Source organism: Coloeus monedula, assembly GCF_965178545.1.
Source record: "Coloeus monedula genome assembly, chromosome: 3".
Lineage (NCBI taxonomy): Eukaryota > Metazoa > Chordata > Aves > Passeriformes > Corvidae > Coloeus > Coloeus monedula.
Genome location: NC_138783.1, coordinates 17,002,614 through 17,013,362, shown reverse-complemented (window position 1 = coordinate 17,013,362; position 10,749 = coordinate 17,002,614). Strand labels below are relative to the sequence as shown.

At 50.6% G+C, this 10,749-nt stretch overlaps 1 protein-coding gene across 1 annotated transcript; it reads right to left on the bottom strand.

The window, feature by feature from the left end:
- Positions 1-696: 696 nt before the first annotated feature.
- Positions 697-6,479, bottom strand: WDR73 (WD repeat domain 73; the record flags this gene model as incomplete). The annotated part of the gene is made up of 8 exons (XM_082277762.1): positions 697-1,006; positions 1,574-1,948; positions 3,076-3,240; positions 3,921-3,988; positions 5,077-5,165; positions 5,841-5,929; positions 6,295-6,362; positions 6,439-6,479. 8 exons carry the CDS (start codon positions 6,477-6,479, stop codon positions 768-770), a joined length of 1,134 nt encoding a protein of 377 aa, XP_082133888.1. The 3' UTR covers positions 697-767.
- Positions 6,480-10,749: the final 4,270 nt, after the last annotated feature.

Here is a 10,749-nt window from a genome sequence, read left to right as displayed (position 1 = left end):
CAAGCAGGAACACAAGTGGTTACACTGAAACTTCCTGAGTAGCGGCCAGGCTGCTGCTTGTGACACACGTGCATGTGATAAATGTCAACAACCCGCGGGGGGTGCAGCTTCCCCTTCGTGCTCTGGGCCTGGAATACAGTGGGTATCCCACAGAAGAGCCTGTTTCCTCAAACTCCTGGTTTTTTCATGAAATCAGAGAATGGTTTGGTTTTGAAGGGACCGCAAAGCTCATCCAGTTCCAACTCCATGCCATGGGCAGGGACACCTTCCACTAGATCAGGTTGCTGAAAGATCCATCCAACCTGGCCTTGGACACATCCAGGGATGAGGCAGCAGCAGCTTCTCTGGGCAGCCTGTGCCAGGGCCTCACCACCCTCACAGGGAAGAATTTCTTCCCAATATTCCATCTAACTCTGCCCTCCGTCAGTGTGACGCCATTCCTTGTCCTGTCACTCCCGGCCCTTGTCAAGTCTCCTTTTTGACCCTCTCCCTTTCTGCAGACATGACACAAGCCTATGATCAAACAACAGCAGGATGTTCTCTGCCAGCAGCCACAGTCAGAACCACAGGCACAGCTCTCGTCTGAAGGCTGGCACACAGGAGAACAAGTAACAGCCAAAATTTTTACTATTATTAAAATAGAAACTTTACAATTGGTTCTGCTCACTGCAACAGTCTCCAAACAGTATCTGCAGGCAAACAGACACCCTGCAGCCAACACAAACTAGAGCAGAGGCAGGAAATGCCTCATCTCACCAAAACACCATCTACCCACCCTTCCCACAGGGCTGAACCCAGTCCCAGACATGCAGGGAACCATCACTTGCTGCTGACAACAAAGTTCTGGGTTTCTGCAGATGCCACGTATGCACAGTGACCAGGGGAGGGTCCCCGCTGCCACCTGCTCCGCCAAATGCATGGCCTTTGTGAACGAAGATGGGCTCTGCTTCCCTGCCAGAGCTGTCCCAGCTCTGTGTGTCATACACATGCACGGTGCCATCAAAACCTTGGATAAAATGGAATTAGAGAGTGCAGAAATTAATTGCTTTGCTCTAGTTCAGCTGGGCTCAGGATCATCTCCCAGCAGGAACAGGGAGAAATGGCCCCACTAGAAGCCTGTGAGAAGAGAGCACATCTGCCTCTGAGGAGCATGTCTCAAGGAAACAGCTGCTGGGGAGAGCCCGGACCAAATCCCTAAAGTTTGTGGATTTATGAGTGTTAACATGCAAGGCTCTGGTCAAGAGGCAGCCTAGCTGCCCAGCTGGTGTTATCAATGCTGTAGCCTGCAGCCATGCTGTCACTGGCACTATCATGGCAGTGCTTATGGTCAGCCTGGGGCCTTTGATCTCACAGAAGGGCAGCAGGCATCTCCCAGAACCCACCCGCAGGCCCCTTCCGGAGCTGTTGGAAAGAGGCAGCTGCAGAGGACGATTAGCTGGCATTTCCATTGGCTCCAGGGGCAGCTCTGAAAAGCCACCCTGTCATGGGGGTTTTAGGTGGAGTGAACTGGGCCTTGACAAAAATATAAATCAAAAAGCACCCAGAAAAGGAGATCTCTGCCCTAAGCACCTACCTGAAATGGCAAGGCAGCCTTCCAGAACAGGAGCCCAGGAGACGCACAGGAACTCTGCACCTGAGCCAGGAGAGGGGACTCTGGCCTTTGCCAAGGCCAAGAACTCAGATGTTTTCCTGAGGTCTGTCAGGGTTAGGAGCCCCCTGTTCGAGAGGCAAGCTACAGGCTGGGAGCTTGGCTCCAAGCCCTGAGCTCCATGCCTGGTGCCCATGCACCACTGCTCGCTGCATGGCACTGAGGGCACTGACACGGCCTCCACGAGACTCTGAGGCTGCCGGACGTCGGCCAGGCACAGCCGGCCTGTGGTGCAGCACAGAAGCAGTGTGTTACAGTCCAGGAAGGCCAGGCTGCTGAGCTCCTCGCTGCCTCCGAAAGCTGGAAAAGAGAGGCAGGTCACAGGTCAAATGAGGAGCATTTTCAGGATTTCTGTGCTGCAGTATTGCCTGAGAAAGAAAGCAGGATGTATGCTCAGGAGTAATACGTCCAGCTCCAGGGCCCCCAGCATCAGAAGGACATGGAGCTGCTGGAATGAGTTCAGAGGAGGCCATGGAGAAGCTCTGAGGGCTACAGCCCCTCTGCCCTGGTCACAGACTGGGAGAGCTTGGGGTGTTCAGCCTAGAGAAGAGAAGGCTCCAGAGAGAAGAGAAGCAGCCCCTTCCAGTGCCTAACAGGGCTCCAAGAGAGCTGGAGAGGGACTTTGGGCAAGGGCCTGGAGTGACAGGACGTGGGAGTATGGGTTCACACTGACAGAGGGCAGGGTTAAATGGGATATTGGGCAGAAATTCTTGGCTGTGAGGATGGTGAGGCCCTGACACAGGTTGTCCAGAGAAGCTGTGGCTGCCCCATGCCTGCAAGTTGGTTGGGGCTTAGAGCAACCTCGTCTAGTGGAAGATGTCTCTGCTCATGGCAGGGGGTTGGAATGAGATGAGCTTTAAATGTCTCTTCCAAGCCAAACCACTCCCAAGATTCTGTGAGTCCCTGTGGCACAGGGACAATGACAAACAGACATTATTTTTCCTCAGCACTGTGATACTGCCACTGGACACACACATCCCCTCTTCCCTCCCCAGGGATGAGCTCTGTGGGGACTGAGTTTCACTGTGTAGATGAAGACAGAGAGTCCTCAGATCCCCAAGGAAACCAGACCTGCACCCACCACCTGTCATAACCAGGCTGTCACCCCCCTTGTTTGGGATAGCACACACAGCAGCCCTCTGTGAACACAGTTCTCCATACTGAAACTATCTGCAGCACTCTGGTAGTGCCAATATTTGGGGCAGAATCATGATAAATCAGTGTAATGCAAGTGGTAAGCAGCTGGAGATGGACGTGACCATTGTCACCTCTTTCCTCAAGACAATATACTTGTGGCAAATATCTTTATAACCACTTGCACATCTGAAAGTACCTGCTCAGTGAAATGTTTGCTACCCAAGCAATTAGCATTGCTTTACCCAAACCCCACCTTTCCAAAAATCAGACATTAGGCTTGCCTCAAATACCTGCTGTGTAGACATTTTTCCTTGATTCAACCTCTGTAATCTGGACTCTGTCAAGTCTTGAGCCGTGAAGGACCCATGGGGCTCTGGCTGAAATGGTGGCAATTTTAGCCCAGGATTGCCCAGTGTCATTTTCTGTTTCTATGGGGCTTACAGATTTGATAATATCTATTAGGAAGAGACAGAAACAGCTGTAAAACACACTGAGAGCCAAGCAATCCATCAGATTAAGCCATTTCACAACAATGCCTCACAAAGCTAAAACTGACCTACAAAACCAGTAAGAAATCTAATTATGCCTAACCCCCTCTCCAGGATAAAACCCCTTTCCAACCCATTCAACAAGGACTGACAAAAAGCCCAGCAAAATACATGAAAATTTGTGAATCAAGATGTTTATGTTCAATGAAGAAGTTTTTTTCTTCTAATGACTTCCTTTCTGGTGGTTTACAAGTATTTCCCAGTAGCAGCCTCAACAATGGTGATCCTTTTTGAAAGAAGTAAGGTGGATCACAGTCTATCACAAAAAGCAATGGATGGAGCTCCTTTATTTCTAACCATTGGTGTTACTAGGGGGACACTGTGCCAACTACCTGCAGTACAAGGCTGCTGTGACAGGCCTAAACATACTGATTTCCTGACGAGGTTTGTGCTCGTAAGTCCAAACCACCAAAACTGGTGTAGATCCTTGTCTTGTACCCTTCTTCAGCCTGTGCCACACAAGGGTGGTCACTCAGGACATGGAAGTGGCACTCCTCGCCCCATTTGAAACAAAGGTAGAAGGGGAAGCTAGAAATGTGTGATGCAACAACTACATTGAGAAACCACTTGAGCTCAGAAACCCTTACCAGAGTCTTCTGCTGACACCTGCCAGACCTGGAGGGAGCTGTCAGGTGGGCCACTCGTTACCAGCAAGCTGAGGAAACAGAAGAGTCTCACAGAACTTCTCAGGAACAGAGAACATTCTTGTTTTCCCCAGCCTGGGACAAACTGCTCTGCTGCTTCTGTAAGCAGAGCTCCTGCCTCTGCTTGGAGCAGAGTGGTGGCTGGAAGGACCATAATCCCAGAACTCCTTGTGCAGGGATGCTCCGCACAGCCGATACAAACACAGTCCCAGGCAACGGCATTTATGACGATATTTTATGAGGATCTGATGAGGAGTGGCTGAGGGAGTTGGGGGGCTCAGCTTGAAGAAAAGAAGGCTCAGGGGGCGCCTTTTTGCTCTCTATGACTGCCTAACAGGAGAGTGCAGCCAGGTGGGGACTGGGCTCCGCTCCCAAAGAACAAGGGAACAGGATAAGAGGTTGGATATTGGAAAATTCCTTCCCTGAAAGTGTTGTCCAGCCTTGGCACAGGCTACCCAGGGCAGGAGTGGAGTCACCATCCCTGGAGGGATTTAGAAGTCATGTGTGGTACTTGGGGACATAGGTTAGTGGTGGGCTTGGCAGTGCTGGGGGAATGGCTAGAATCAGTGGTCTCAGAGGGCTTTTCCAACCTAAATGATTCCGTGATTCTGTGATTTAGTTATCACATTTTCCAGAAGGACTAGATTAAGAATGATGCAGACAGCCCCAAAAGTAGTCAATGGGGACTTGTGTAGGAGAGACTGAACAAGGGATATAAATCAGCCAGAGGTGTTTGTTTGGTCTAAATCCAGAGCAGGAAAAAAACCTTCTGAACCTGCATACATAGAGTCTTGCAGAGCAGTGGCACCAGCCACCAGTGTCCTACTCTGCTGGAGAGCACTTCCACACAGTGCCAAATGCAGAAGGGTAGAGCAGGAAAACTCTACCAGCCCCTGCTGCTCAGAAGTGGGGTAGGGAGGGATCACTGGTGAGGCAGCAGCAGTTCTTGGTGTGTCACTGGCCCAGACTCACACCGGTCTCAGAGCTGGCAGCATTGACCAGCTGGGTTGGGAAGCAGGTATGGAAAAGGAGTTTTCTCTCAGTGGGTAAGTCCTCTCTCCATCTCCAATACACCCTGGGAAGGGCCTTGTGGTCATACCTGGTGTCCGGCACATATTTCAGGCTGTATACTGGGCGCTCTGAAAATCCACCACATTCTACCTTGAAATCTCTCTCTGGACACAGGCCCTAGAAATCAGAGGCAAAGTAATTTCTTCACACAATGGTGCACAACTTGTGCACAGTTAGCACAAAAAAATGACAGAGACACAAGGCACAGTCTTGCTTGGTATAGCTCTTCCCCATCCAGTGTTGCCTTTTGCAACAGGAGACAGAGGACTGAAGGATCCCAAAATAGTCAGAACAAAAATCTGGAGAAAGCTGCTGCCAAGAGCTCTGCCTGTGATTGTTTGCCATCTGTGCACATCTGGCTCAGGAGCTTTCTGCTTACCCAGTGACCAAACACCACCTTCTACTCTAGTGCAGGGGTCACCCACCCGAGGGCCAGCCTTGGTGCTCTGCAGGGTGGTCCCCCAGGCCTGGGTTGCTCAGCAAGTCCCTTCTTCACTTGCCTTACTGTTCTCATGTGTCCTCTTTCCCCATGAAATGCTTTCATTCACACACCTGGAAATGAATTGTCCACAACCCAAACTGTCTGCAGAGCAGCTGCAAGATAACATGACTGGACAACAACCAGGTGACTTATGTGCTTTACCTTTCAACCAAAGCTGCTCAGTCCCTGGCCATGTCCTTGTCACAGCAACAGGTAACACCGCATGAAGGCAACCAAGCCCTGACCTGGTCTCTGAAAATATCAGGCCAAGGAGGTCAGAGGTAGGGTGCCACCATGGCTGCAACACCCACCTGGGTCTCCTTTGTCAGCAGCGTTGGTGGTGGGATCAGCTGCAGGATCTCGTTCCTGTCAGACTGTCCATAGCCAGCTACACAGACACCTTGGGGGGAGAGCGTGAAGAGCCAGAAACACGGTGAGGGCTACCCCCCTGCCCAGCCCACCGTCCCTGGGGCAAACCCGAGTTACCGCATGGACTCCCAGACCCAGAACTCGAGCCCGGGCTGAAACCGGTACAGCTCCAGCCACTTAGCCCCATTTTTGGGGTCCTGGCCCTGCACCTTGGCCTCCCTTCCGGGACCCAGCCTGGCCCAACCCTACATCCTCCTTTCCCCCTTCTCCCTCTACACGCGCCCCAGGCCGGCCCCAGGGCCTCTTTCTTTCCTCCGACCAGGCCCAGCCACCCCTCCCCGACAGACCCCAGCCCAGTCCCTCTCCTCCCCTAAGCACTCCCCTCCTCGCACTCACGGCTCCCGCGGGCCCATTCGATGATCCGGGTAGGCGCCTGGAGCTCGAAGGTGTGCAGGTCGCGGTACCTGCAGGGAGAGGGCGGGTATGAGGTCGGCGGTGCCCGGGTCAGTGCCGGGTGCCGGGGGTCCGGGGGTCCCTCACAGTCGCAGCGACTGCAGCAGCCACTCGTCCGCCGCCTCCATAGCAACGCGCGCCCGCCGGCGCGCTCGTGACGTCACCTGCCAACGCGCGGCAGTGACGTCACCGGGGCTGAGGCGCCGCCATGCGCGGAAAGGGCGGTGTGTGACAGTGCGGGCACCCCGCATGGCGGGGTGGGCTGGGAAGGGCCTCAAAGCTTATCCAGTTCCATTCCCCTGCCGTGGGAAGGGACATCTTCCACTAGACCTGGTTTCTCCAAGCCTCATCCAACCTGGCCTTGAACACTCCAGGGATGCGGCAGCCACAGCTTCTCTGGGCAGCCTGTGTCAGGGCCTCCCCATCCTCACAGCCAAGAATTTCGTCCCAATATCCCGTCTAGTCCTGCCCTCTGTCATTGGGAAGCCATTCCCCTTTTCCTGGCCTTCCCGGCCCTTGCCCAAAGTCCCTCTCCTGCTCTCTTGGAGTCCTGTTAGGCACTGGAAGGGGCTTCTTCTCTTCTCTCTGTAGCCTTCTCTTCTCTAGGCTGAACACCCCAGCTCTCCTAGTCTGTCTCCAGAGTAGAGGTGCTCCAGCCCTTGAAGCATCTCCATGGCTTCCCCTGGACTTGCTGCACCAGCTCCATGTCCTGATGTTTGGGGTCCCAGAGCTGGACATGTTACTCCTAAACATAAAACCTGCTTTCCCCCTGTGAAAAACGAGGTTCACTCTCCTGTTAGAATTTAAAGAGTTTAATATAAAGACAATAAGAGACACATAAAATAAAGCAAAGGGATAATGGCCGGGTGCCTTGGCGCTCTGCCAAGAGCACACCTGATGCTAGAGGTGAGTCCTTTTGATACCATTTTTACTGTCTGTTCTTTATTCATATTAAAACTTTTCCAGGAATTGATCTGCATGGCCACTCCTTGGGTCCGCCTTTTTAGAGCATGCGTAGTCTTTTGCCTTGTGGTTTTATTTCTTTTGATTCTTGGGGTTGGGCCCGCTAGGTAAGAGTCGATGGTAGGGTGGATCTCTTAATTCTCCAGACAGTCAGGGCTGATTGCAGCTTTGGGCCTCTTTGTCCCCCAGGCAGAGTGGTGATAGCAGCTCTCCAACCCTCCTGGCTGCCCATTCCCCGGGTGGAGCAGCCTTTGGGCCCTTTTGTTCTCTGGACAAAGTGTTGATCAGCAGCTCCTTGGGCCTCATCCTCTGCTCGCTTGGAGGTTATCTTACTTGCTCACACTTGCTAACATTCTTGCTAAAACGAGAGAAAACTACATCCACACAGCAAAAAGCATTTCTAACATTATATAATATCTACTTTAATACTTTGCGAGAAGCCAGTACTATAATATATGTTTATAACACCCCTGCCCTGTTGCTCCAGGCCCTTGTGAAGCCTCTCTTCTTTCTGTTCGTCTTCCTTTTGGTCTGTTTTCTTTTGCAGACATGACACAAGCCTATGATGAAACAACTGCAGGATGTTCTCTGTCAGCAGCCACAGCCAGAACCATAAGTACAGTCGAATCTCTCATTTGCTAGATCATATCCAGCTTTTCATCCAGTAGAATCTTCAATGCTTCATGTTTGAAATTCCTTGCTGCCTCCACGGCAGGAGTTTGGAATGAGCTAAACTTTAAGGTCCCTTCCAACCCAAACCATTCTATGATTCTGTGACTGTGTGGCAATGGCATCTTTCAAAAACCAAATATTAGGTACCTTCAACTGAATGCAGATGAGTCATGTGTTCTCTGACATAAATATGTAAAATTACAAGAAAATAGAAGTATAAAGTAAGTTAAATCCTGTCTCTTAGTTGAGATCCCATGGATCACTGTGTTAAGGGGAAAGTGTGATTATATCTGTTCTGAAGACTATCATATAGGGTAAAGTGATATAATTAGAGAGAGAAATATTCAGAAAGAGCAGGAAACATGCACAGATTTCCCAGAGAAGCTATGGCTGCCCCATCCCTGGAAGGGGCTTGGAACAACCTGGTCTAGTGGAAGGTGCCCCTTCCCATGGCAGGGGGGTTGGAAAGAGATGTCTTTGCAGGGAGTAGGATGAGCCATCTGCAAATAGAGCTGTATCTGGGTAATGTGAGGGAACATCAGTTAAATCAGTCTGTGGTTTCTTTGAAATGTGCATCACTTGCTCACACTGGGATGTTCTCCATCATCAGGTAGAGGCAATAGGCTCACTGGATTCAGGGTGATGCATCTTCTTAAGTCATCTTATGCTTGTCGTGGTGTTAAGAGCTTGAGTTGCTACTGCTGTCACCAACTTAATGAGTCTGGTGCTCCTGCTGCACCTGGGTCCAGTTGTGGCCAGCTCTTCTCTGTCTCTTCATTCTTGTTTGCTTTAGTCAGAGACTTAGTCAGTTCCCCCAACCTTGGAATCCACAGCCAACAAAACCCTGCACCTTCGAGAAAACCTTGTACCTGCTTTTTGTGACCGGCCATGGGAGCTCAATTATTGCCTCTGTTCTTTCTGGATTTATCATTTGTTGCCCCTTCCCCAAAATAAAGTCTAAATATTTCACCTTCCTTTGGCAAAGCTGAAGTTTGGTTGGACATACTGTTACCTTTTTGCTAGAACAATACGTAACGTACAGTGTCTGCTACACAAGCAGAGTAATTTTATACCTTAATTGCAGTGCATTAGATGCCAGAATTCTCTGCAGGTACAACAGGACTGTGAGATGGATAAGGAATTGGTTGCATGGTCACATCCAGAGGGTGGTGATCAGTGGCTCAGTCCCGATGGACATCAGTGACCAGTGGTGTCCCTCAGGGGCCTGTATTGGGACCAGTGTTATTTCATATCTTCATTAATGACACAGATAAAGGGATTGAGTGGACCCTTGGCCAGTTTGCAGATGACACCAAGCTGACTGGTGGAGGTGACCCACATGAAGGATGGGATGTCATCCAGAGAGACCTGGACATCTTGAGAACTGGCTCTTGGGAATCTCATGAGGTTTAACAAGACCAAGTGCAAGGTGCTGCATCTGGGTTGAGGCAAGTCCAAGCGCAAATCCAGACTAGGTGGAGAATGGTTTTGAGAGCAGCCCTGCTGAGAAGGACTTGCGGGTGCTGGTGGGTGAGAGGCTGAACATACCCCAGCTGTGTGCGCTAGGAGCCCAGAAAACTCCTGTGTGCTGGGCTGCATCCAAAGCCCCGTGGGCAGAAGGGAAGGGGGGAATTCTCCCCCTCTACCCAACTTGGGTGAGACCCAGCTGCAGAGCTTCATCCAGCTCTGGGGTCCCAGCATAGGAAAGACATGGACCTGTTGGAGCAAGTCCAGAGGAGGTCATGGAGATGATTAGAGGAGTGGAGCACCTCTGCTGTGAGTAAAGCCTGAGAGAATTCAGAGTGTTCAGCCCGGAGATGAGAAGGCTCCAGGGAACCCTTAGAGCCCCTTTCAGCACCTAGAGAGAACTTACATGAAAGATGGAGAGAGACTATTTGTAAGGTCATGTAGTGACAGGGTAAGAGGTAACAGCTTCACGCTAACAGAGAGCAGGGTTAGATGGGATATTGGGATGAAATTCTTGGTTGTGAGGACGGGGAGGCACTGGCACAGGTTGCCCAGAGAAGCTGTGGATGCCCCATTCCTGGAAGTGTTCAAGACCAGGTTGGATGAGGCTTGTAGTAACCTGGTCTAGTGGAAGGTGTCCCTGCCCATGGCAGGGAGTTTGGAATGAGATAATCTATAAGGTCTGTTCCAACCCAAGCCATCCTGTGATTCTGTGATTCTGCTTCCTGAAGACCACAACAGAACTTTAAAGCATTTTCTCATTTACTTTTTTTTTTAATAGCAAAAGTATTTTCCATCCTATGTGTGATAGTCTGGGGTCTTCTTTTGGAGCCATTGGAACCTGGTGTGTCTCTGAGTGGCTGCTCACCTGCCTCTGGCCTCAGGCTCCTGCCATTTCCCACCATGTGGAACTCAACCTGCAGCTTGCACACTGAGCTAACAGTCCTAAATGTATTCCTTAATAGTCCATTTCCTAGTCTGGGATTTTGAACATTTCCCCTGTCTACAGCCACATTTCCATATTCTTTCAGTTAAGCTTGGAAGCCCATTTGACCTGCAAAAATGCATAGAACGGTAAGAGGATAAGAGAGAATTTATTCTCCACACACAATTTGAAAGTCTTTTTTTTCAACATTTGTTTACATTTTTCAGTGAGTGATAGAGTGAAAATCAAAGGAATGCCACTTGGATTCCCTCCCAAGGGAACAGAGAGGTGAAATGTCATAATGGGTTGATATTTGAAGAATGGTTGATTTGATCTATAGACTGTTAACTGCCCCAAACAGTTGTCGTTCT